The sequence below is a fragment of the Ixodes scapularis genome, unplaced genomic scaffold (genome assembly GCF_016920785.2).
Source record: "Ixodes scapularis isolate PalLabHiFi unplaced genomic scaffold, ASM1692078v2 PGA_scaffold5__190_contigs__length_132052651, whole genome shotgun sequence".
Classification (NCBI taxonomy): Eukaryota; Metazoa; Arthropoda; class Arachnida; order Ixodida; family Ixodidae; genus Ixodes; species Ixodes scapularis.
Window position 1 is genome coordinate 64,008,574 of NW_024609880.1, and position 27,342 is coordinate 64,035,915.

Here is a 27,342-nt window from a genome sequence, read left to right on the forward strand (position 1 = left end):
CTCCTAAGCGGATGATGCAAGGCCTGCACATTCGGGGGGGTCAGTACGACGCGGACGTAGGGATGGAACACAAGAGCTGCGTAAGAGTTCATTTCTAATAACTCAGATTCAATCAATCTGTGGGCGGGACACAAGTGACAATCGGCTTTAAAGCACTTTGGTGTATGTAATTTTCCTCGAGGCCTCTGAGTGGGTTGGAGCTTTGTTCTGTATGCAGGTTCTTGGTCACCATCGAACTGTAAGTGATCGAGAAAGAACTCACACTGAACGATTCCTCGCTAGCCGTTGACTTGCGAAAGCAACGGTGCCGATACAAGTTCATTTCCGCCATTGATATGGCAAAATCTAAACTGCTTTAACGAACCACCAGATGGCACTGAATTTCGGAAAGGGTCTATTCGGTGTCTTAACCTATCGCGTTCCGATTTTGTGCAGCGTTGGCCGCACGTGGTGCATTTTTTCTATAAAATTCGCAAAGAGCGAGCTTACCCGATAAAAAACTAAAAAAAGAAAAAGGCTTACTCCTATGGAAAACGCAGCGAGGCCAACGATCTTCAAACCATTGGGCGCCCTATGATTTGAAGACCGGTGGCTGCGTTTTCCATAGGAGTTAAGCCTTTTTCTTTTTTTAGTTTTTCATCGGGGTAAGCTCGCTCTTTGCGAATTTTATAGAAAAAATGCACCACGTGCGGCCAACGCTGCACAAAATCGGAACGCGATAGGTTAAGAAACCAAATTTTACGGTCGATTTAAAGGGGCGATGAAACAAATTTCGGGCTGGGATAAGTTATTTTAATTTTTTTTTTTAATTTTTAAATTATTTTAAACTTAGATTAATAAAAAATATTTTATAAAAAAAACAATAAAAGAGTCGTAAAATAATTAAATTAATATTTTAAAATATTTTTTTTTGTTTAATTAAAAAAAAATTATGTTGGCCAAAAGAAAGAGGGAAGAAAGTCAAAAGCCAGCCTTTTCGGTACGAACATTTGAAAATATAGCGTACTATTCTGTACCTTCTCTCCTTCGGAAGCTCTCCGCCTTTTCACTAAGATCCATCCGCGGTTCCCAAAGCGCGTCAGCGGCGCCAACCGAACGTCAGCAGAGCCCAGCTCACGCATTGGACACGAGAACTGCGTCACTCGGACGTATCCGCTCGTCAACAATCAATCTGTTGACGAATATTCGCGTTCGTGGCCAGTGAGTGCCCTGACGGGACTTATTGTCACTGGGGAATGACAAGTTCTATGGTGTGCATAAAAAGCACGGTGGAAGCTGGGAGTCATCGCACCGGGGCCGAAGAATGTCACGACGACGTGGTTTCACAATTCGCATTTGAGTTGAGGATTAAGGCTAAGGAGGAAGAAGTAGGAAAATCCTTTCGTGGGGACTCCTTTAAAGAGCCTGGCCACTCCATGATATTACCCAGTAATGTACTCGAGACCCTACGCCATAAAAAAATTAAAAACGTAACTTTTACACCGTCGGTGTAAGTCAGTGGAAAGCCCTTTTTACAGGGAGGGGTGCAAAAGTGGTCTTCCGAGGACTTACACCCGCGATTTCACCCTTTCAGCAGTCTTCTTTCGAGCACCACATTCTTTATGATGGTAAAACAGGACGCTGTTGCATGAACGCCGTACATTTTTGAAGAGTGTAAAAATGGTGTGAAAGGGCTGGCTGCGGTGCACTGCGGGAACGCGGTAGTATTCGCTCTTTCTCGCGTGAGTTGAAGCGTGATGGTGCCAGTGTGCAAATAGCCCCCAAACTCTTACGTTTCTTAACTAGACGGCGGGTTTCGCAGTGTTTGCGAAATCAAATATATACGATGTCTTCTGGGAATGGTCACTTATAGCACTGTCAGACGAATGATGAGTAAAAAAAAAAAAAAATAGGAAGCATACGTAAACTGGAAGTTTGCCGGGACTAATAATAAATGGCGCCACTGAGTTTGTTGCCGAACGAAAAGGGCGAATAGCATTCAGCTTTAGTGCTGAATGCTATTCAGCTTTAGTGGAGGTTGTTCGTGCGTCTATCTATAATAATTATCGTCTCTACAAAGGTTTTCTTTTTAGCAAACAGTCCTCGAACAAGTGTCTTCTTTTTCTTTCATTTTTTTAATAACGAGACAAAATGACAGTTTATTTTATTGCCTCATTAAGTGTGAGGGCTGCCACTGGCAAAGGAGTACCTTTTCGATGTCGGGTACATAAGGCTGTGGATCGATCGATTGACCCGTGAGCTAAAGTGGCGATGCAGGCGAGTTGGGAACATAGAAAGACGAAGACGGATAGAAGATACAGGACGAGCGCTCGTCCTGCGTTCTCTTATCCGTTTTCGTCTTTCTGTGTGCTGTATTTACCTCCAGTAAAGTCGTGGTACCGATGTTTGTGCGCGCATCTTGGCGTCTGTATTTCTTGTATCTGCGTATGTATGCGGTGCGTGTTACTTGCATACACTGTATGTGGACGAACGTATGTGGTGCAGGAGTCGCAACATATCTTGTAAGCCGCTAGGATTGTCAACCCCCTTTTTTGTTTTGTCTGTACACCCCAAGAAATGACTGTTAGGTCAGGGCCAGGTTATGTACACCATTAAGGCTGTAGACGTTTTTAAAGTGTAGCACTAAATCAGTGCCGCTGTAATGTTTTATATAATTTGTGCACAAAACTAAATAAGTGCTCGCTTTGTTAGTGCTATTCGAGTCTAACTTCTTGATCCAGGCGGCTTTTGTTGAACCTGCATTCTGCGACTAAAGTCGGTTAGAAGCATCGAATAAATGCTGCTGTACAAATTTGCGTTTGAGCACGACTGAGTATACGCATCCTTGCGTTCCATTACGACTTGTCGCCCTGGCCTTTTCTTTGCCATAACAACTTATTGTAAACCGTTCTAAGCTTTCGTAACGCAGTTCGGCGTACTCAAACGCTTCTGAAGCGAACTTAAGCCATATGCAACAAGATTTTCGGTGTAGATACGCGCATGTATGAACTTGCATTAATCGTTGTCTCGTTTTCTTTTTTCTTTTTTTGCAGAAATTTCTCGGGAGCACCAGCCAGCACGGTAAGTGTATACGCGCCTCTTATTACCTGCGCAGCCAAGGAATACCTTCTAGGAGATTTCTGACTAAATCCGAGGCGACGGTGGTCGTTAGGAGGGGATTTGGGTTCCTGCGGACGCAGCTTTCTGTTTGAGCGGTTTTGGTTGCATTATTTCTACGCCTTTATTCCTCTGCCCTTAAACATGCATCGGTTTATGCATGACGTGTCAGAAATATAGTGAATCCAGCGCTTATATATAAGTACTGGATTTGCTCACTCCAGCGACCAGAATAATAAAGGTAGAGATACCAAACAATAAGACAGCGAGCAAAGAGATTTTCAGACGTTACGGGAGAGCCGTGCTGCCACCAAGACAAGGTAGGTTTTTTTCCATAGTACGAAGCGTACTGAGAGTGCAATTTACATTGCGAAAGGAACAAAGAGGTCGCCTGACTGACATTTTCTCAAATGCGCTGAACACACTTGATTGGATTTTTTTGACGAGCAGCACTTGCTGGGTCGGAATGGCATGCAATATGGCTTGGGGCGATGAAATTGTAAATGTATAAAAGACTTTTCTCTCTTTATCCATGCAAGCTTCTTGCGAGTATTACATTTGTACCTTTTTTTTTTTCGGAAATTCCGTTGTTGTATAGCCTCCCCGCCCACGGGATTACTCTATACTGATACTTTGTTCCTACTCTGCTAGGCGACCTACGTTCATACGCTGCGGGGAAAAAATGGGGGGGATAGTGTTCACGGTGTATTTAGTTAGCGGACCTCTTTTCTCCCCCACCTCGCACTTGGTGCAGTGCACGTCATGGGTCGCGCGCGCTATGACGTCACTAGTTGCGGTCGGTTCTCCAACGCCAGCAAGCAACGTCCGCGCAGCGTTCTTCTTAATGCCCCCCCCCCCCCCCCCCCCGACCCTTTAAACATTAGAGGGAAATCTCCCCCCCCCCCCTTTTTTTCCGTTGCCTCCCTCCCCTTTCCCCCAATCTTCCGACAGTTATGGTACCTGCTTGTAAAAACGGTTGCGTTTGTGCTGCTGTTGTTAATAGGGACTTTTAGCAAACCGTTACCGTGGTGCGCAAGACCGAGTGAGTAGATAGAAAGGCATGCAGCTAGCGTTGCGTCAACAACACCACTATACTCCGTCTCACTAAAACCGTGCAGTACCAACAGAACGGGAGAATCCTACTTCTTCTCTCCCGTTTTTCCTTTCCCTCCCCTTGAAGAGGTTGGCATACGTTCTCTCCCCTGTAGCTTTGGCTGTACTGCACGGTTTTAGTGAGACGGAGTATAGTGATCATTCCAACCAGAGCTCGGCCTTCTGACGTTTTCACGCTCTCTTGTCTCCTCCTGTTCCCAAGGTTCTCGTCGCATGGAGTTCTCTTTTAGAAAAAAAAAAAGGTGTATTATTACACCCTTTGTTCCATATATTACACCCCAAAACTTGAGTTCGACGTACAGCGCACTGACGTCGATCTGACGGGACCAACTTGCACGAGGGGCTTGATAGCCTTGTGGTACAACTTAGTAAAATAATTAACGTACGTGTTACTGACTACAAAAGAAAAAAAAATAATCGGTGTTTTCTCGGTCCTACTGCAAAACCTCAGTGTTTTCTTTCTGTGGTCTTTGAGACGTATTTTAGCTATTTAATAAGTTATATCGCGCCGTTATCAAGCCCCTCGTAAAATTAGTTGCCGTCTCTTCGACTATAGTGCGGTGTACGTCGAATTAAAGGTTTGGGGTGCATTATAGAGGTATACAGTGACACGCCCCCCCCCCCCCCCTCCCTTTTTTTTTTTTTTTTTTAGACTGTAGGATAGGGGCCCCCCCAGCACTTTTGAGGTCTCCCGAGTAGCTTGAGGCGTCGAACTCCGCGTGCGAAATGCGGCGCCCCGGGAATCCCGAGCGCTTAGGCCCCCGTGTTCTAGAACTCTCTAATATTCGTGACACGCGGCAGCTAAGCGAAAGAAATGTGACTCCTTATCATTACTTGAGGAGGCTTTTACGAGGCTCTGGGCTTCGTCCTTTCGGGCCAATAGCGTGATCCGCTTCCTCCGAGAATTCGAAAGAACAAAAGAATTTATGTTCGTGAGAGCAATAAAAGATTGCGTCATAATTGCCGGGAGGAGATGGAAGCAGGCGCAAACGTGCTTGATTCGCGAGCACCGGTTTCCGATTGCATCTTTCTTCGTAAAATTGAGGAACGAGTATAGGTTACTCTTTATTATAAAGGCAAACCATACGTACGTGGCAGATTCTGTGAAGTTTACACTCGTTTTCATCTGAAGAACCGCGGCGGAAAAAAAAAACAGAAACCAAAAACGTTCGAGTTTTTGCGAAGTTTTACTGTTTTCCCTCTTTATGTGGTGAATTAAGTTACGTGTGTGTGTGTGTGTGGGGGGGGGGGAGGCTTGTAATGTTATATATTAGCGTTTGATATCTTATCAAGATGTGCAAATTTTAAACGCAAAAAGCGCAATATTTTTTCCTTTTTCTGGCTTCAATTTTGTAAGAACTACTTTGCGCAACTTAAGAAGTATGCTCAAAACAATTTTTTTTTGTGTGTGTGCGTAGCGATAAGTATACGGCCTTTTTTTTTTCTCGGTTCCTTTTTCTAATTTTAACACGGACAAACAGATACGACGCGTACGCATTAAAATTATTGTATGATACCGAAATTAATCTTTTACGCGAGACTTTTTTTCCCCAAAGCGTTGGTGTCTTTATCTTTTTCTTTTTTTAAAAAACCTTGTGTAATTTTGGTCCTCGTAAAGCGTGAAAGTGTGACCAAAAATAGCGTCGCTTTAGGAGGCTACTTTTTGCATTGTTTGATATGTTGTGGACGACGAACACTTCTCCCGGTGACTGTCGTTGTTGCTGTCGTTTCGGTAGCTCTGAACTGCTCTGAACGCAAACAACGCAACTGTCTAAACCAGTCTTAAAACAAATAGTTTTTTTTTTTTATGCAAATGCATTTACTGTTTTTTGGAGCGAGCCCACGTCATCAGGCGCGCCAAATGGCAGATAAATTTCCGAAGCCGGGATCTGAAACCACGCAAAAAGCCGCGCAAAACGGCAATGATATGAAGCCAACGCGCGTCAGTTTCTATTAGCGTCACTTCATGGCGCTGCGTGCCCGCGCCGCGCAGAAACGGCTGAGGCGCCGAGAGGATCAGAAAACGGCCTTGGTGCCGAGGGAAACAGAAGCCGGCGCGGCGCGAAGAACGACGTTCATTGCTTTCGGATTCATCATTCGCAACTCGTAAGAAGTGCTTAGGTGTACCTCGAGCCTTTTTTGTTACTTACTATACTTTTTTTTTTTTTTTTACATCAGTTTTATATATATATATATATATATATATATGTATATATTCACGGCGAGGAAGTGATCTCTTCGGAACTCTAAGAGGGGCACGCCAATCAAAAGGAAACATTGAGAATGCGTAGAGAACGCGCGATGACAATGCAGCCGATTCGTGCTGTCATTCGTTGAGCTAGGGGGCGGGAAATAAACGCACGGGCTGCGCAAGGAACATAACCCATTTGCACACCTTATAGAGCACTTTCGAAAATCAAGTGTTCATTCTTAGAAGGCCGGAACCATCGCGTAGTGGCGGAACAACCGACACCGCAAAACCTGCGAATAATAATAATAATAATTATTATAATAATAGTAATAATAATAATGCCTTTATTTTCCATCCTAGCGATGTGGGAGGTTGGGGAAAAAATAGAATGAATCAGCTTGTCGAGCTCCCTCCTCCCCAGAAATCAGACAATGTAGAAAACGAAAACAAAAAGGCAGACAGTACAGCACAACGCGCAGAAACGCTGTACCAAACAAACAAGCTTTTCTTTTTTTTTTCTTTTTTTGTGGGATATATTATAAACATTTTACAATCATAACACTTCGATACTCATGTTTTAAAAGCGCAAAGGACTAAGAAAAGACTTCAAATCTTTTTTTTTTCTTTTTTTATGTAGATTCTAGTTGTATATTGCAATTATTACAGAAATTGGGCAATTCTGAAAGTTTGCGTTTCATCATTTGCTCCCCATAACTCGTTTTACATGAATAAGTGTTTCCTATGTCAATGCTATGTGTGGGATATGTGATTGTTCTTTTACGTAAACAAGCCACTGAGTGAAACGATTCGTGTTGTCTTTAGCTTCCTGTTTGTAGATTATACTTAAACGAAGTGCATGTTATGTATGTTCATTATGCCATGTTTTTGAAAAAGTGGTGCAGAAGGGTGATCCTACGCAACGGTATCTATATTTCTAAGCATTTTCTTCTGCAGTAAGTAAATCTTGTGCCAATTTTTTAGAATCGTGTTTCCCCATACTAGAGGACAATAATTTATATGCAAATAAAATAATGCGTTATGTACGAGAATTTTAACTCTTGTAGGTAAAATCTGTCGACGAATATAAGTTAAACTTACGATACTCGATGGTTTCGACACAACGTAGTTTCTATGTTCTTTCCATGTCATCCGTTCCGTGAAGAATACGCCAAGGGTTTTCAATGCGCTGACTAATTCTATTTTTGAATCGAACAAATCAATAACTTCATAAACGCGTATATTTTTGTTTTCTGGGCGAAATAGGACAGTTTTAGTTTTACTTGTATTTATTTTTAGCGCGTTATTCAGAGTCCATCTTTCCAATTTTACAAGGCTCACATTTGCTCGGGAATTCAGTTTTGAGGGACATTTTGTGGAAAACAACAATGTATAGTGTCATCTGCAAAAATATCAAATTTTGCGACGCTATCGATGTTTACTATATCGTTCAACTAAATTTTCAAAAACAAAATACAACAACCCAGGATACTCCCTTGCGGTACATCTGATTTTTTTTTTTTTTTCGGAGGAGTGATTATTCAATTGTACGAATTGCTTTCGACTACGTAGGTACGACGTTAAGAGGGCTGAAGCGTTTCGGCGAAAACCATAAATATCCAGCTTTTTAATAGCAAGTTATGATTAAAATAATCAGAACATTTTGTAAAATCGACAAAAATTGCAGGCGTTAATGTTTTGTCTTTGAAACAATTTAGGATAAATTCTTTCTGTTCTAAAAGGGCGAGTCCTGTTGGCCGATGTTTCCTGAAACCGAATTACGCGTCATTCAATATAGAGTGCTTATCGCATAAATTAGACATTCTAGATAAAATAATCTTTTACAGTCCCTTCGAAAACAAACAGGCAATATTAATATAGGCCGATAGTTTCCCATATTGTTTTTGTTCCCATCTTTATACAGGAGGAGACTCTTGCTATTTGGATTCGTTTAGGAAAATGCCTTCAAGTAGGCAAAGGTTAAAAATGTAAGCTGATATGGCGATACCAGATCTAAAACGTATTTTACGGGCCTAATTTTGGTACCATCTGCATAGCAGCTTCCACTGTTATTTAGTCCTAGAAATACAGATATCACCTCAGTTTCTATTACCGGGCTTAGAAATAAGGGCTTGTTATTTGCTCCTTTCATATAATTTGAAGCATCACCGTCGAAATTGCCTCTGTCGAGGTTGAGAGAAGTTTTTAAATTCATTAGCTAAGCAGCTTCCACCCAAATCCTGATTGTTCAGACAAATTTTTGCGATATGTTTTGGTTTACAAGAGCGGTTCAATACTGTGTTCAATTTTCTCCACGTTGCATCTGCCTTATTTGTGCACTTAGAAAAAATGTCGCAAAAAATAGTTTGCTTTTGCATTTCTAATCTCTTCTGCTAGTTGGTTGCGATATTGTTTGAACGTTATAAGCAAGTCACGATCAAGCATTTTCAAGAACTTTTCGTAAAATCTATATTTTACTTGAATTTTCAGCAATCCTGGAGTCCAAGGTTTTCGGATATTTTTCGACAGCCGCAGTAGCCTATAGGGAATTATAGGCACGATCTGCGTCTGTTTCTTGAAATATATCACTCGAGATCACCTTTTTCCTGAAAGTGTTTAAGTTGTTCAATGAAATGTCTTGAAAATATACTGACTCGTCTTCTTCCGCGTTCGACGTGTTTTTCCTTAAACAAAAATAGATACCATGGTGGTGGCTTATGTCTGTACTGATTACTCCTGCCGAAAAATGAGACGTGTGTAGGTTAGTTGTAAACAAATGAGGCAACGTAGAACATGTAGGAGTAATTCGGGTAGGTGAGGGGATCACGTTCATACATCCGAATTGTTGTACAAGCTGTTCCAGGTTTCTTTTTGCAGGGGTGTCTGCAAGCATGTTAATATTAAAATCACAGTTCATTATCAAGTTGTATATACTTTCATTTGCAAAACTCAAAATTGACTGAAGAAAGTAAAAAAGAAAAGAGGTTTGAAGTTTTTTTGTGGAGGCCGATACACGACGGCTCCCACGTTTCGATTCATGCACAAAGATAGAACTTTATGATCTTGGTTTACACACGAGTAATTAGACAATATTTCGCATGAAAAATTTTGTTGTACCATCAAAGACACACCACCACCCCGACCGGAGGTTCGATTTAGGACAAAATTATTGTATAACGCTAGGTTAAACGTATGATTGTCTTCGACATACCAAGTCTCGGTTAACAGAATCACGTCGAACGACAACTGGAATTGACTAAAAAGCGCTTCAAGCTCGGTTTTCTTGTTTCTCGAGGGTTGTGTCTTTATATAAAAAACATTTAATGATTGAGCATATTCTCTTCCACATACTTTCAGCATCAGATGGCACAATGTAAACCGGAGTTACCATTATCGGGGTTTAACTAATATACAGACAGGTGTCAGCAGAATTTACACAATCTCATCCAGGTCACTTTCACTTCGCACAATGATGGCTCTTTCTCCGTCTTTCTGTCGAATGTATATCCTTGCATTCTTGTGCCGGACATATTTGTAGACATGATTTCGAGTCCAGTCCTTGGTTGCCGCGATCAGAACTTTGTTCCTCTTTGTTGAATCTTCCAGAATATAGCAATAAATCTTCAACCTCACTTTCCTTTTCAAGGAATGCATATTTCCCTGATTGCCTCGCAAAACGAACAGTGATACCAGGCACTGATGACTGATGAAGGCGAGCGGGTTGAACATGAATACATAAAATTGGAAGAATAAAACACAGGACAAGCACATGAAAGAAAGTGGTTGTCCTCTGTGTTTTATTCTTCCAATTTTATGTACCAGGCACCTTATCTCTAGCTGCAGGCAGCCCGTGTATCGAAACAACGTCAGTCATGCTAAGTTCCGGAACATTTATTTTTGAGGCCACGTCATTGACCTTCGTACGTATATGACAGGCCAATGAAACAGCACCGAGAGCGCAACGTCGCGGCTTTCATCACTCTTCTTTTATGTGTGTGGTATTGCCTTCTAATCGTACCAAAGTCAGATGTGGTTTTATTTTTTCCGCAGCGTATTTTCTGGTGCATATGAATCGCGATCTTTTTACAAATTTTCTGTAGATGCGCCTTATGCAACGGTAGAACTTTCACGCATTTTTTTCTTCTTCCAAGTTTGTATCACCACAGGGGTTACATGTCTCGTTTGATTGGCTGACGAGAATATTGACACTCGTTCTCGCTCGCGCATTTATCGCGACCATGTTCAGCGCAGTTTCGCTATACGGTACCAGCAAGACGTGTCCGACTGGTCATGTTTAGCGTCCTGCTCCGCCCATGCACCGAAAGGGCTTCCGAAGTGACGACAGATGACGTCACGAAAGCCGGAGTGTCACGTCTTCCGATGACGTCGGATGACGCTATCCGAACGTGAGCGTTGCTCACCCGGATAGCAGACATGAGCGTTGCTGTCGTTACGGCGTCTCAACCCCTGGCTGCCGAAGCTTCCATGGACCGTCGAGCTGGAGGGCGACCTGCCGCAGTATAGACCTTTTCTGCAAGTGCGCCGCCATCTTGAATTGACGTCACTTCCAGTATGGGCGAAAACATTGTTTTGCCTTTGCCATGCCAATAGAAGGCATTGAGGATATAAGCGTAACCGTCACACTTTCCCATTTTGCCTCCCCTTCATTTTTTTACTATCTCCGGATTGAAACGTTGGGTTATTTTTTCGTCGCCCATATCGGATACGCGTATTAGGTGGCTGGGGACGAGAGTGCATTAGGGTCATAGCAGAGAAGGTAAAAGAGAAAAAAATGCACTCCCCTCTCAACCCGGATGCCGTCCGCTCCGCCCAGTGGGCTGTAGCTAGCGTCCGGCTGGCCTACAAACTCTGTTTAAAATCGCGTCATTTTGGAACTTTCAAGCGCAGATGCGCAGATTTTGGTATGCCAGTTGTCGTGTAATATTATGCTAGATAAAACGACTCACAAGGTCCAACTGCGCTGTTACCTGCTTGCAAATAAAAAACAAAAATAGGAAAAACTGTGTCAGATTGGCCGGTCTCTTGGGCGAAAAGAAAATCCGGTTGCTGTACCTTTTTTACTATTCAAAATTTTGTACTGGTGTAGGCCTTTAGCGACCATGAGTGGGAGTCTGAAATAATTAATAAAACGTGCTCTTTTGCCGCAATACAAGCAGTAGTTGAGGGTAGTACTGCCGGCTGACTCAACTGCTATTTAAGTAACGGACAAAAGATATGCTAGTTTATCATTTAGCAAAATAGAACAGAGAGCTATAGGCTGATTTTGGAGTAGCCACAACTATTCAAAGAACGCGAACCACTTCACAACGGCAGCCACGAGCGAGAGTTCGATGTTCGGCAGAGCCCGCCGATACTGCCCAAAGATGGAGAACGGCAACCTCCCGGTTTGTCGTCCGCTAGCGGAGTCGGGCGCGTACCCTCTCTCTCATTTTACCCCGCCGAACCCGCTGAACTTCCCGGATGTGTGGAGAGGGCGCTGCGGTCGAAAAAAATGGTGCCGCCCAGAGAGGGCTAAATGGAATGGTCTATAGGGGTTTGCCACATCCGCCACCGCTGCTGTAACACCGCCAGGATCGCGACCGGCGACAGCGTGGCACTCGTATGACGTCATCAGGCGGAAATCGAGGGACCACTTTTTTGGACGCGGTAAACACACCAGTCGGAGACGCGTTCCCGCTTACATATAGTTTCGCCGCGCCGAGCATACAAATATACGGGCAAGACTTATATACCAGCCCTTTTTCCGAAAACAGCCAAAAGAAGGGGGGGGAGGGGGGGGGGGGGGGGGGGTTACGCGCGACTTGAAGGGGCCGTATACCACTTTCTTCGATAGTCTATGGTCACTACTCAATCTGTGGGCTCTAAGCATCCTAAAAAATCAAACATTGCGTTCATGCGTGGCCCGATTTTTCTATTCACATCGGTACCAAAGAGCGACATCCTTTGGCGCCATCGGACGAGGCAGGGCAGAGCCCTGCCCTTCTTCGTGTGACGGCGCACTTTGGTGTTTGCTGTTAGTTCCGAAGTAATCGATCTTTCGATGCCGATTTTAATAAAGAAATTGACCACTCATGAAGAGAATGTTTGGTTATTTTTGGGTGGTTTGCCCATAAATAGACTATCGCAGAAATTCGTTTAGTGCCCCTTTGAAGACCGGGAAATATGGTATGTGTCTGCGTTTGCGTCTCAGCCACTGTGCCGGCATTCCCCAGCCTCCAGCAGAGGGCACCCTCTTGTGTTTCAAAATTTTTTCAGCTTTTCTCCTTTTTTTTTTTTTTTTGGGGGGGGGGGGGGGGGGGTAGGGGTAGGGGAGGGGGGAGTTGTGCAAAAAGCTGTGTATGTTCCACTTTTTCTTCTTATTTATATACCTCGTCAAGAAGTGACTCGACGAAAGTTTTGCTCCTGTACGTTGGAAGTTTGCTCGCAAACGCGCCCGCGAGACTTGGCCGACCAAAGTGCTTCCGCTCCCCCAGTCCTCTACTCGCCGCAGGTTAATCGAACTTCCGGCAGCCAAGCATCCTCAATCCCCGCCTCCGCGAAAAGCGCACACGAGAACTTGACAAAGTACGGAACCTGTACTACTGCCGGGATGCAGTAAGAGCGTCAGATCCAGACTCGTGTCAGCGTTAAAGCAGGAGCTTCACTGCACCAGATGCACGGGCCGGAGTCGCCAGAGCTGTGGTCTGGTACTGGGACGTGACCGTCCGCTGGACGCGCCCATTTAATGATGACGTAAGGCGGCGTCCTAGCGTCCGTACAAGCGTCCGCCAACGCCTGGCTGCACTTGCGTACGGCTCAGTCACACTGGCGGTCGAACCGCGTGCGTAAAGCGGTTGCGAGACTGACGCCAGTGCAATTGCATCTTTACAGGGCGTTTGAAAAAGCCGAAGAATCGTTGAAATAAGCGCAAAAACACTGCATCTCGCGCTTTCAGTATCTCATCAAAACGATGCACTCCTCTCCTTTCAGACTTCTTGGTTTTGTTTCGTTTTACAAATTTATATTGACGTGGGTGAGTGTACTATGTGATATAAGCTTCAAATCATAGAGCCCAGTTTGGGCACGTAAGTATACACCGCGGGAACCGACTCTATTCGCTATTGCAGCCTGCTGCTCGCCCTCTCGCGGACGAACGGAGAACCAGAGGAGCGGGGACGGCAGCTGCGGCAGTGGCGCGGAAACTGTGGCAGGAACTGTCGCCCTTGATGCGTGAAGCACTTTTAACTAAAATATTGAGCGCGTTAAGATATAAATTATTGTGCCCCGCCTTCAATCGGCGTTGCATGAAAGACCGGGACGTCTAGGTTCATTAGGGACTTTTCGTATATCGCATACGCTGCGGATTTCTGGTCTTGTGCATGGCCGCCAGCTCAATCTGTGCTCAACGTGACCGCAAACAGTCATGCTAATAATGTAGAGCTCTACCGTACGGTCTACGAAAAGTATATTCTTCCCCCTGAATAGAAGAAAACTCGTCGCGCAACGGTATGTCGAGCAATACACATCGGGAATGGGTTCGCGTTTTGAGGCCACTTCAAGGAGCATGACCATTTATTCCAAACACTTTCAAAAGACAGCATACGCGTACTTGCTTTCAGGTAATTACAAAGCAAATAACGAAATGCTCGAAGAATTTGAAGCACGTCTATGTTAATAGGCAGTTTTATCATAGCGTTACCGCATGGCTACCGTTGGCTGCCGTGAGCACGGCAACGCTCCTGGCGTGCGCTGAAAATTGTGCTTCAAAGGTGCAGCGCCACCTTTCGGTTGTTATGCTACACCGCTCGGTAGCCTTCGGTAACAAACTTCCTATCAATAACCAGAGAGAAGTTTGATCATGCGTTGCACTAAAACCGAGACGGTGAGCAGCGAGTTGCGAGCCTGTTAAGCCTGGTGCAGACAGTTGCATTTGACTGCGTTTGACTGCGTTGCGGCAGCGAGAAACCAGGACATCCTTGCTGCTTATATCGCGTGCTAAGATGATTCCTTGAATTGAATTGCACGCTTCATACGAAGCACAGATGTGCCGGTGACTCGCTTTCGGTTTTCGAGGCAACGCAGTCAAACGCGCACAAACGCAAGTGTCTGTACCGGCCTTTACACGAAGACATCACTACTGTGAACGCTGCTCTTCCCAAGCTTGACGGTCACCGTGCGCGGCTCACTTGTTAGAGCACTAATGGCCATGGAAAGCGCAAACACGATATCTTCATCACACTCAAAAATATTCTGCCACAAACAGTGACATGGCCAGTGCCTAAAACGCGCTCGCCCACCACAAAGATTCGCAAGTTTAGGTTTCTGCAACTTTTACATGTTAGCATGCTCGTTTTCCTAACGCGCATCAACATCTCTGTCACCTGTACTATTACCCTGCACAAACCGTTTCGCACTTGCAAAAAAAAGAAAAACACTTTTTAGCGTGCTGACCAGCGTGAGCGAGCAGGCGCACGGGAAATCCTGGAGAATCTATCCCCGGCTGGTTCCCGGGAAAACCGGGAACCAGCCGGTCCAGGTCGCTCCGCGCCCCTCCGCGTCTCTGGTGGCTTTCGCGGAGACGTGTTGTCGGCGCGGTGGCGAACAATGTAATTTGACGAAGGTCCGAATATTTCTTAAGTTTGCCTGAGTGATCATTAGTGTGGTGAAGCCTCAGTAGATTGTTTTCTTCTGTTACGTGTTTGAAAGCCCGTTTACTCCACAGCACACGGTCACGTGCTTTCGATTTCTTGGATGGGGAGGAATCACGGAAAAACTTTTTGATTTCTTGTCTGTCTCGAATCACATTCAAAGTGACGACTGCTTGGTAACTTATACTGGAGAAAACATCAATGTTGCAGTCAAGTGAATGGGAAGGTTCGATAGCTGCTTTTCTTGAGTTTGGTTGTGTTCGGTTAGCTTCAAGTTTGAGCCACCCACGCCGGTCGGTGCGTTGGCTATTCATCTTGGCTGCTTTTCGCCGAAAAAGCCTCTGGACCACACTGAAGGAGTTGGGCTGATTTCGCAATTACTTGATTCAGGAAAACCTGCTCGCTGCAAATGATGAATGAGGGAAATTATCTGTTTTTAAAAGGTGGAAGACAAGTCTCGCAACGTTAGATGCTGTCACGGCATTTTGACCTATCACGCCTCCAATATTTATATTACGAGGACGTCGAAGCCAGCAGTAATATACGTCTACATTGGTCAGGTTGACCGGCCACAAAAAAGTACTAATTTTCTCCGTTCAGGATTCGAAGCAAAGTTCAATGCAGAGAGGTTCTGCGTGGATCTTCAATGAAGACCCTCTTCAGTTTGTCTCCGTGCTGCCGCGGCTATAGAACCATTTGGCTAAGTTTAAATAGTATGTCTCCGTCTGTCAAATACACTTTTATTCAGCAGCTCACCTAATAGCTAGTCAACTGAGCTCATATTTCAACCCGAAGGATATACTAATATCGCTTTAGTGGGACCTTCCCCCCCCCCCCCCCCCCATAGTACGTAATATAATACATAACCTGCTCGTCAAAATGACTTCTCGATTGCTACTAAAACCTGAATTGAAATACGAGTATCAGCTGCTTAGTGGGGCGCCGGCGGGTTAACAGGGTCCTTGGCTCAAGAAGCGGTTGCTTAATTTTCGAAATTTTCCTGCAGCCTGTGTTGTTGGCCGAGCAGACGACTGGAGCTGTTTCGTAAACGCGGATACGCACAAAAGCTCGATTTCGCGGACAGATAAGTCGCATGGTCGAGGCATGCGGGTTAGCTGAAAAGTTACTCTCTGTGGAACAATTCTATAATCATCGCCGCTTTCCTTAGATGATCAAAACTGATTAGTATGTTACCGTCTCTCCGGAGCCCATAGTTTCGGTTTTGAACGAAATCTCCGAAACGAAAGTTTGACACGAAAAGAACAAAAAAACACCGGCAAAACAAAACTATGCTTTGCAAGTTTATCTGCACCGGCTACACTTAACCGTCTCAGTTCAAATACCTATAAAATTGGGCATTAAACAAAAGAAAATCTGTTAAATTGAACGCGCCACCTGTTCAGGCGGCCCGGCCGAGCCGCCGCGACCTGGACTCAGCCGCCATGTTTGTTTGGTGGTGGCGCCCCCTATAGGTCGCTGGAGTCGCGAATAGGGCGTTGGAGTTGCGAATATACTTGCCATTGTAAGAACGGGCGATGTTTTGGCCGCTGCGATGCCTGCGACAAAATGTGGTTGGCTGAGTGGCCGCTGCCGTGCACGCAGGAACGGTCTCTTGGCCGGACCTTACCATAAAAAAAAAGAAAGAAAAAAAAAGTTTTTTTTGTTGTTGAGTTTATTGTTTATTTGTTCTTTTGTTTGCAGTTTAATAATGAAGAACCTAAACCCTGGCTACCAATATAGCTTTGCGCTAAGTACTTCCGCCATAAGCAGTTGTACAATATCGCATTTATTTTTTTTATTCACAAATGCTACTACTTTCTATTGCAAGGTGTCACAAGACGGGTTTTTATACAAGAAAAAAAAAAGGGAAATGAAAGGGTTTTGCACGAGACAAACTAAGCAAATTAGCTATATTTAAAATAATCGAGTGAACTGAAAACGCCTAATTCACACTTCGCAAACTATACACGCTGCGAGAAAACACTGTGTCAGCGAACGAATTAAAATAATGCAGAAGGAAACGTATCCTACTTACATTTCATATCTGTACGCCAGGAAAGCAAATCAGAGTAGTAAATGAAAGGACGCATACACCAAAAATTCTTACAAGATATACACTTAAAACAAAAACAAAACCAACGAAGTGCAGGTGTAGCAGAGTACGGTGCAGCCAGCCAGAAAGACGAGATTCTGCGACATCGATAATGGATCACAGGGAACGTCCAGTGTATCGGAACAGTGAACCAAACGATGATTTAAATGATCGTGCAAATGCGGCATCTACAATATCAAAAGGCCATCTGTTTCAATCTTTACCATATTGTTTGTTTTAGTGAAGATTTAAAGCAGGGGGTGTACTGCCTGCTTTCGAACCACGGGGGAAGAGAGGAAAGGAAAGCTGCTTTTGCACGAATTTTGAGTGATAGTTTATCTTCTATAATCTTCTAGAGGGAGAATAGCGACGTCTAGGGAAGCCTGGTACACGCAAAGGAAAGTCCCGGTGAGAAGAGAGTTCCTTCTTCCCATCTTCTCTTGTGATTGCCCGAGAGCGGACGGGAAACTCCTCACGAGCATGCGCTGTGAGCAGTTACCTCAAATATGGCTTCGAGTGAATACCAAGTATATTCCGAGAAGGATAGCTATGATCGCTTCTACTTCTCGCGGATTGTAAAGCGACAAAGCGTGACATTTCTGAAGCCTTCAGAGAAGGAAGTCGGTCCTACGCCTCCTTGCCCTTGCGAAGCGGTCTCTCACACTGGACGTGTCAAAATGAATATCCCGATGGATGTTCAGAAGAGCTGTAGTCCCGTGGACGCTCCTCGTCACCTTAGACCGCAACACGTCATCGAGCGACGGAGCGTTGAAAATGCGCGCTCTGCCGAGGCTACGCTGCCTGGCAGTGAGGCAAGGACCTGCAGTATAATAATAATAATCAAGAATCAGCGTTATTTGGTGCCTAGGAACGACCTTTCGGTCTTAGTACTAGCATACCCGAATAATAATAATAATAATGTTTATTTTGCATCAAAATACACGATGCAGGAGGCCTGTAGAAAAAGCTGTCAAATAGACAGCTTGACAAACCGAAGGCCCCCATACTGGCAGCTTCAGGGCAAAAATAACTGCAGATAACAAACTATAGAAATACAAGTGGAAACAGTGACGAATCTTTTCACACAAAATGGTAAAAAAAAGACACAAAAGATAATAAAATATATATGATAGCGATACAAATATAGATGGACACATACGGATGAATCCTTTTTTGCACACAAGATATAATAAACTGTACATAATAGAAATAAAATTAATACACAGTGAAAGGTCCTTTGGTTTGCACAAAAAATTAATGAAAAATAAAACAATAGAAGCTCCGGGAAACAAGTAATACCCCGTCTCCTTTTTTTTTTTCAGCATAAGAATTTAAAGCATTCCAAAAATAATTTACGCAGTTCTTTAAAAGAGATGTGTTCTGGCTGAATGTTTTTGTTATGTAATTTGTTTGATAATCTTGGTAACTTGTTTTGTATCATTTCTAAGCGGCATGTTGTTCTGCAGTTGTCTATTTTCCGAGGCTCATTTTTTCGCGTGTTGTGTGCTGTAACGTGGGGTCTTAGTTTTGCCAAGTTTCTTAAAAGGCAAATGTTATTTATCATTCCTTGTTTATATGGCTTGCAGAAGCGGAAATCATACATTTTTGTTATCGGCATTACATTATACTTTATAAATAAGGATTATGTGTAAAGTCGATTAATCACCTTTTCTACCATTCTCAGAAACCTTTTGTAATATATGTATTTTCAGCAGACTTTCTTGTCTGGACGAAACCAGGATTAAATGGCAGTAGTTGTGTCTTAAAGAAAATAGTGAATTATGTATTAAGATCATTATGTTACGTGACATACCTATTCCGATATGTCACACAGAGTATCTGCGACAGTTTGTGTTATCACTGAATTTATATGATGATCACAAGACAATGTTTCCTGTAATATGACGGCTAATATCTTGAAAGAAAAGCACGATCTCGACAGGAGCAGATATTAAAGTAATTGTTTCGCTTGTGGCTATACTCTTGTGTTTACCACGAAATAAAATTGCCTTTCTCTTTTCAACATTTTTTTTTGAACCATTACCTTTTGACCAGTCTTCTAGCCTGAGTAGTGTTGAAATTTGCACGGTTAATTATTTCATCGGGTAATTTGCCTGCTAAAAGTATACTCGTATCGTCTGCGTAATTAATACATTTAGCAGTAGAAGAAATACTTACGATATCATTTACTTACATATTGAAAAGAAAGGGGCCCACAATGCTGCCTTGTGGTACGCCAGAAGAAACCTGTAGAGGGTCCGATACGAAGTCATCCAAGGTAACGATTCGGCTACGATATTGTAAATTAGATCGAATAAGGGATGCCGCTATTGCCCGAATACCACATCGCTCTAGTTTTTCTATGAGAAGCTCATGGTTGATGTGGTCGAAGGCTTTTGTAAAGTCTACGAACAGACCTAAGACTAGATTTCTTTTTTCTAATTCAGAGAGAAAATGCTCCTTCTGCGGAAGTAAAGCAAGCTCTGTACTGAGGTTTTTACGAAACCTATACTGGGAGTCAATTAGCAGGTGATGTTTTGTTTCAAATTTATTAAGCCGTTTAAGAATAACTTTTTCGGATGCCTTTGAGAGTACTGGTAAAATGGATACTGGTCTGTAGTTTTACACGGCATTCCCGTCACCTTCCTTAAAAAGCACTGTGACCCATAAAGCACTAACGTTCGCACATTCGGATACACATCTCCATCGCAAGCATTGAGGAACTCAATGGTTCTACGCGGAACCGGAATGTCGCCAATTTGTAGCGGACACTTCGCCTTCCACATGAGCAGAAATCAGACGTAAGAGTTTTTGCCGCGGCAGTTCGGCTATTTGACTCAAGGATGCGGTGATTCCGACCTGCCAGTCTTTCTATTCGGGCGTCTTTACCTTCAATTAAATCAGTTACGAGAGTTCGGGGTACGCATACGTTCAAGTCATAAACCGAAAGGGTTTCTTCGGGAAAACGCGATGAGAGATATTTAGTGATTGATTCCAAAATCGGAATAAGAACTCTCCGACGGTAGAAGGTTTCAAGGTCCTCTACCTGTGTAGTGTCCTGGCTGCACATCTGCTTGGTTGCGGTCCGGGGTAGAGATTGTTCTTCCACACCTATTTTGCTCCCGGTTGCTTTAACTTCGGCGAACAGTTTGTTGAACTCGGTTTCACACATCGTTCTTTTAGCCTTCAGAAAGAAGACGCAAGATTTGGCTCACCCTTATTTCTTATTATGTTGAGTTCTTTATAATTGGGGTGCCGCGTCGTGGGGGGAGGGGGGCGAGTAACGAGAAAAGTGTCTATTAAGAGACTCGTGTCCCGCATTCGATGCGGCGCCCGCCCACCGCCGCGACACGGGGTCCCAACTCCGGAAGGGAAAGGGCAATAAGAGAATGAGTGGGGGCGCCCTAAAGCGCCGTTCCCCAAAGGTCTCGCAGGCCCGGTACCCCTGTACTTGCCCGCCAGGCGCACTTCCAAACACCCGCCACTCCGTCGGGAAGCGTCCTGCACGGTCCACCGGTCGCGCGCCCGCACGTGTGTGGCGCAGTCGAGTTCCGTCACCGGCGCTTTCGTCGTCGTGAACCGTCGCGCGCGGCCGCCGCGCAGCGATCAAAAAGCGCTCCGACGGCCCCTCGGACGAGGAAACGGATCGGCGGCACATTGCCGGTCGTAGCAGCAGCGGCGGCGGTAGCTGCTCCGGCGACGCCAACGCGAACGAGCGGTCTGACCTGCAGCGCGGCGTCGACCTTTTGCCGGATTTGTGGATTCGGTGGTGGCTCCCCGCGTGGGATCGCGGGCGAACGGCGACGGGATGCTGGTGACCATGCTGAAGAGCATGCTGCACGAGTACGTGCAGCGGCGACACAGCAGTCACGAGGTGGTGGGACCCGGTGCCACGACTGCACTGCTGAACACGCCGGACGCCGGTGGCGCTTCGCCCATGCCGCGCCGGAGGTACAGCGAGGACCCCCAACATTGGATGGGTAACTTCTTTCTCTAATCTGGAGCCGTGTCCCCGATCTGCGGAGGCTCTTCTTATACGGATGTCTCTTTTAGCGGCTGACGCCGATTTGTAGGCGACAAGTGAAGGCGCGGACGTGCTTGGCAGTCCTGATTCGCCGATAAGCCCAGTTCGATGTCGATCGAGTTGGCTGCTAGTCGCGAGAGTTATTTTCTTTTTTTTATTTTGTCGTCGTTTAGCGTTTGCGCTTACCCTTTTGCACCGTACGTGCGGTCGGGTAATGTATCTGCGCGAGCTTTTGTAAATGAGGTTCTAGCGAGCGGCACGCTGATATTGTTCGGAATACAATTAAACGTCCCGATACAGGGTCTGCGAGTGGAACAACCGGAATGTAAAAATGCCTCGAGAGATTCTTTTTCTCTCGTTTCTTGATTGTTTTATATTTCTTTGATGTTTTCGGTTATCTCCGACCGTTAACGAAGAGTTGAAAGTGCGTTTTACCGGTGTACGTTTGTACCGAACGTGTTAGCAGTGCGTGTGCAAAACGTCTATGAGGCGCTTGTGCACGCGCCAAATTACAGCCCGCCATTGATGACCTTCTCCTGTCTTATCCAGACGCCCGAGTCAGTGAAGCGGGCGTTGACGAACTCCCAGAAAGGCCAATGCTGGGGAGAAGGACTCAGTGTAATCTAAAATGGCAATAACCTGCGCCGCTGTGGTCAGGATGAAGTGAAGTAAGATTGAAGGTCGTTTATAGCGGCGCCCATGCACAGCTGCTGCAAAGCTGCTGCAAAGCTGTGTGTACACGACGCCCTTTGAAGGCAGGTGAAGGTATCGCTGAAAACGATACAAATGAGTCTTTGGTCGTTTAGGCCGCAGGTGTTTAGCCTGCCGGAGTACGGCGACGTCGTTGCCCGCTTCAGATATGAAATTTAGCCAGTGGAGTACCACTGCCATATAGCCTGGGGTCTTTACCGTGCAGCACGCAGTATATAGTGATACACGACCGCACGCCATCCGGTGCTCATCCAGATAAAAGCGCACAGGGCTGGGGATTGAACATATGATTTGATAAATTCGACATCTGAAGTGCGTGAGAGGAAAAAAACTGTTATTAAGAAAAAAAGAAAAACTGACGTTTAGGACGGTTTGGCGGCTATGAGCGACCGACCGCGAGTGTGAAGAGCTTCCCAAGCTCTTCATATTCATGATAGCAGCGCTGTTAGATGCATAAATGCTTCCTCCTAAAAGAAAGACGCTTCTTGATTGGATGGATAGAACTCAAATGACGTGGAATAAAAAAAAAAAAAAAAAAAAAACAGTCGTGTGAGGTGCGACTTGAGGACAGCATTGATGAGTATCGAAGACTTCTTCGGGTACCTCAGAGGACGTGCATGCGAAACAGCGCAATTCACAACAAGTTGGGCGATTCCGACGTCACCGCCGACATCTCGCTGAGCAAAACATCTGTAAAGTTGCCGAACACGCGAGTAAAATACCACCAGTTGCAAATAGATCCCACGCAACGACGGGGAGCGAGCTAAAGCTCAACCCATCCCCCTGGATTGTCTACGTCAGCGTTGCACCGCGCAATGGCGTGACGTTGTTACCGTGTGATGCGCATTGAGGAGCTCGTCGATGCGCATACAGCAATCATTGCTCTCAAGGGCCTTTTCATGTTACGCATCTCGTCATGTCAGCGAATGCGGTATAGTTCAGACCCTTAGAACTTCCCCGACCGCCGCCGCTCTAAATCACATTACATATGAAAAAAAAATATAAAGAATCTGTATTGCCCGGGGTTTTGCTAACCGAGAACCGACTTTCTGAAATGCCAGAAAATTATCATTTTTTTTTTCTTTTCTTATTTGGCGACGCGGCTTTTTGAGGAAAGAGTGTAGAATGCATGGTGGGACCGAAGGAAGGCGCTAATAACCCGAAGGAATTAAGCGAGCATTAGTCAGCGGTGCGTGCAAGGAAGATGAAGCGGTGTCCTTATGTCCCCATTGTTTCCGTAATGTGCTTCTCTGCCTCTCCCTTTCTTCGAGGCGACGATCATGTCGTTACTGCTGCTTCTGCACGGTGTCGCGTTGCCGTGCTGATGAGCGGTCGGACCGGAAAACCAGCAGAACAAGGTGTCCGCCACAGGGGACGGAAAAAATAAAGAATAGCCCGCATTCGGCATCCGCGTCGGACCATGCGCTGCAGCCACGCTGTTATATACATCGTACAAGAGGCGGTCTTTATAGACATTTTCTGACAATTGTTTCTGCTTCGCATTAAAAGTCACTGGATCGCGGGAAAGTTGCGCCATTGCCTTCCCTGCCTGCTAGTCGCACACAAACAAATACTAGCATACAGATGACCAAAACCTCGCGAGGCGATTGGTTAATCGGTCTCCGTTGCTCTGGTAATCGCCATTTCGGCCCCTTCAAATCTTCGAGGCTTCGAGAGCGCCGTTCTAATCCATTCGAATCAAAATCACCATGTAGCATCATCGTAACGAAGGCGTTACTCGCCAATGTATGCGTCTTTGGTACTGTGTAGGCAACTAACGTATCAAGCGTACCCGTCTGCACGGAGCTCTTACAATTATATTGTGCTTTCTGCGTATTGTTTCAAAACAGGAAAATTTGTTTTTCAATGTCTCCAAGTACCGACACCGCATGTGGTGGCGGTACGAAGATGTATACGCTCGTTTTGCCATTGTGTGGATAGAAAAATGTGGGTATGTGTGACGCAAGTTCGTCTGCTTCTTTTGCAGGGGTTGTAGTGACGTCAGAGAGACGCAGAGCTCTGATTGGCTTTGATGGAAGGATAGGAGGTAGACCTCGAAGCAAGCCGCCTTGAGGTCTACCCACTATCTTTCAGTCAGAGCCAATCAGAGCTCTGCGTCTCTCTGACGTCACTACAACCCCTGCAAAAGAAGCAGACGAACGTATACGCTCCGCATACAAGAAGCGTCTCTATAAAACGACCCTTCACCAGGGAATTTGGATCGGCTCACCAAGAATGGAGAGGTCAGGGAGGAGTTGCTCATTTCATGAGCCAAAATGGTGACCGTTTACGGGGAGCTTGACGCTATATACTTTCCCACGATCCAGTCGTTTTACTTTTGCATGACCGTCCTTCCACACTGGTCATATATAAACTGTCGGCAGACGTGTTCGAAGCACGCATATCTGTGAAGAGAACATTTGAGGCGTGTGCGCGGTCGATTCTGCCATTATGTCTATAGCCAACGCCGTGTGTCTTTTGAACGAGTAGCGAGCGGCACGGCCCATCCTAACCAATCCGGCGCTCTAAACGTGCCACGCGCCGTGGCGTTTCGTGCCTCGCTGCGCCCCTCCCCGCGGTCACGTGGCACCCAGGCGGCATTGGATTGGCTTGGATATGGCTCGTGGCGTCCTCTGCCGTTCGTCGCAAGGCAAAACGCGGTACATTACGCGTTCCCTCCCAACGATGGCGCGGAAAGCGTCCGCCGGCTCCGCGGCTCTACTTTATTAGACGTGGTCGATCGGACGCTGGTGCGGACTAAGCACCGCTGTAGCGTCGCTCGATTATGCAGAAGCGCTTGAGATCGACTTTTTCTGCCGACGTGCGTGGGGCGAAGACGGAGCTTTATTTGAGTCTTTTGTTGGAGTTTCCATTTTACGGTATCCTTAAAGAAGTCTACACGAAGATGGCGAAAAGAGTTACTAAGTGTTTGTACCACGAGAGATTCAAATTTCGTTGAGCTATGGCGCCCCCATAGGTATACTGCTATTCTAGATGTCACGTGCGTAGCCTTATACGGCACTGCACGCATGCGCAGTAAATCGTCGTTGCGGTCGTCTTCGGGCTCCATTCAACTAACGGTCCCGTCACGTATACATCCCCATGGAAGGTCGACTTCGTTCGTTGAAATGACTCGGCGATTTGTCGTCGACTCGGGCTCGTATAATTCGGCTCGCAACTCGAATGAGGGCTGTTTACAAACGTATAAATGAATAGTCACTGCCAGAATGAGAACGGCGGGGAATCTCTTTCAGACTCCTTCTGCACGCCCTCGTCGCCTTCCGTTGTGCTTGGACCGCGCGGGCACGCTCGAGAATAAGAATGTCGCTGCTGGTCTCATTCTGCCAGTAACTATAACGATTCGACCAGAGGAGTGGTAAAAGTTGGCTGGTGTGTCGCAACTAGACGGGTCGCCCGCGTTCCTCTTATGTTTCTTGTTTCCTTTTCTTTTTTTTTTTTGTTGGGGAAAAAAAAAAGGGGGGGGGGGGGGGGGGGGGCGTCGGGTTGATACAAACCTAACACGAGTGTCCCGGTTTCCGTTCGCAAGAAGTCGAAAGTAATGCGTAACTGTGTGTTGTCGTTCACGCGTGCCGGCGGCTTTATTGCGCGGGGGAAAAGGGACGCGTGTTTGTTGTCCCGCGCTGCCGCCGGGCTGCCTGCGTCCTGCCCGCGGCTTTGTTTAGGATCTCTCGGGGGAACTGGCGGCAGTCGGGGCAGGCAGGGCGCCAAGAAAACGCCTGGCCTGTACGAACACCCGCCTCCAGAAGAGAAGTCGCCGATCGTGTTGCGTTCTTTCAGACCCCGCTGATGTTGTCGCGCTGCTCTGGTGCCGTTCACTTCGTGAAAACGAGAGAGAAAAAGGACGAAAGGGTTCGTTAGATAGGGGCACGCTTCGGAGAGCCGAATGACGGCGAAGACGACACGCTCCGGGGGCGACCTCGGACCCGCTCTTTTCGTCAACTCTTCCTCGTCGCTCGCCCGGTCACGCGAATGACCATCAGTGGCGGCGTCGTGCGCCGCCCGCCTTTTCCGTAGAAGCCTGTGCGGTGCGCGCGGGACGCGTTCTGTTCACTTGCCGCTTTCTCGCGTCTTGTTTACTTGATACGAGGCTCGAAGCGCCGCTCACCCGCGTGCGAAACGGGTACAGGTTGGCAACTTGCGGAACGGAAGTATCTCGCGAGACTATACCGCAGCTGGGGAACACGTGGAGCGAAAGCTCGCACTGCGAGGCCGAGGGGTCCTGGGCTCCGCGTACCCACTCCTGCCCGTTCTGATCTGGAGTGGCACCGTGACGGCGTGCGGTCGTGTAATCACTAATGCGTGATGCACGTTCAAGACCCCAGGCTAGCTGTGGTGCTGCACTGGCGAAATTTCTCATCTAGTGTGGTAACATGGAGAGAGAGGTAGAATAAAACTTTATTGCCCCAGCACTGCATGTCGGTGGGATGACGGGTGCAGACGCCCACTGGAGCTTAAGTTTCCTCTGCCTAAACGTACAAATAATTATATTATTATTATTATTATTATTATTATTATTATTATTGTTGTTGTTTGTTGTATGTTGCCGTTCACTGGTGTCGACCCTAGCATCAGGTTGCATTATTGGGCTTCTGTTTCTTTCTGTGGACCACGACTTCTTCGACTTTAAAACATTTGACGCCGCCTTTTAGCCAAACGATAGAGCAGTGCCGCAGTGCCGTACATATTGTGTGCGACCGCGTGGGGCCTGCGTGGTCGGGCTTCCCTCCAGCTGAGCGGAAAGCCGACGTGTGTTGTTGTGGCATACAATTAAGAGCGCCGGGAGTCCGGGCATCCGTGCGTGGCGTCACGCCTTATAAATTATTATACATGGAGCCACGACTACACTCTGCGATACCCGCGGCTAGCCCGAATGCGACATCCGCGCCTTCTCCTCTCGTTCTGTTTTCCCTACGCAGCTTCTGTTCGTAAACGTATTTCAGCGACGATTCGCGCCGTGGAAAACGGCCCTATATATGTCGGTGCCGTATCACCCTACACCAATAAGGGTGACGTGCCCGAACAAAAGCGTTGCCGTGGCCTGCCTCCCAGGACTGGCCATGCGCTCACTATGAAACACTGGATGTGATGTGTGCTTTCATTAAAGGAAACAAGAAGAATGTGACAGTGTCAAGTTTGACGGGGCTGCTTTGAAGACGCCGTTACTACCAGCTTCCACCATGCTTTCAACACAAACCATCAAAAGTGTCTAGGGCAGTCGATAATCGGGGTCGTGACGTCACAGATTGGAACCATAAGATCCACCGAAACATCTCGTCGCCAGTACTCGCTGTCAACCATTTCGTGCTGTGTTGTCAAGGCTAGGTTAGGTTCTGCAGTGCTCCAACGCTTTCTAAAGTACTTGCACGAGCGCATGGCACGCAAGACGAAGCAAAGTCGCAGGAGTGCGGGACTGCAGCAGTGGAAGCTAACCTTGTCAAAGTAGCAGAGA

The 27,342-nt window shown here is 46.1% G+C and overlaps 1 protein-coding gene across 4 annotated transcripts in view; it reads left to right on the forward strand.

Moving 5' to 3' along the window:
• The window catches only part of LOC8035265 (5'-AMP-activated protein kinase subunit gamma-1), a 417,493-nt gene that overhangs the window by 220,567 nt on the left and 169,584 nt on the right, over positions 1 to 27,342 (forward strand). Inside the window, exon 4 of one of the 4 annotated variants that reach the window (XM_042294133.1) lies at positions 3,033 to 3,060. The exons of 2 other annotated variants lie outside the window; for them this stretch is intronic. In XM_042294133.1, coding sequence (XP_042150067.1) covers positions 3,033 to 3,060 — 28 coding nt within the window. Of the gene's footprint in view, positions 1 to 3,032; positions 3,061 to 20,603; positions 21,118 to 27,342 lie in introns of those variants that run through there. One more of the 4 variants, XM_042294137.1, reaches the window with a different exon arrangement.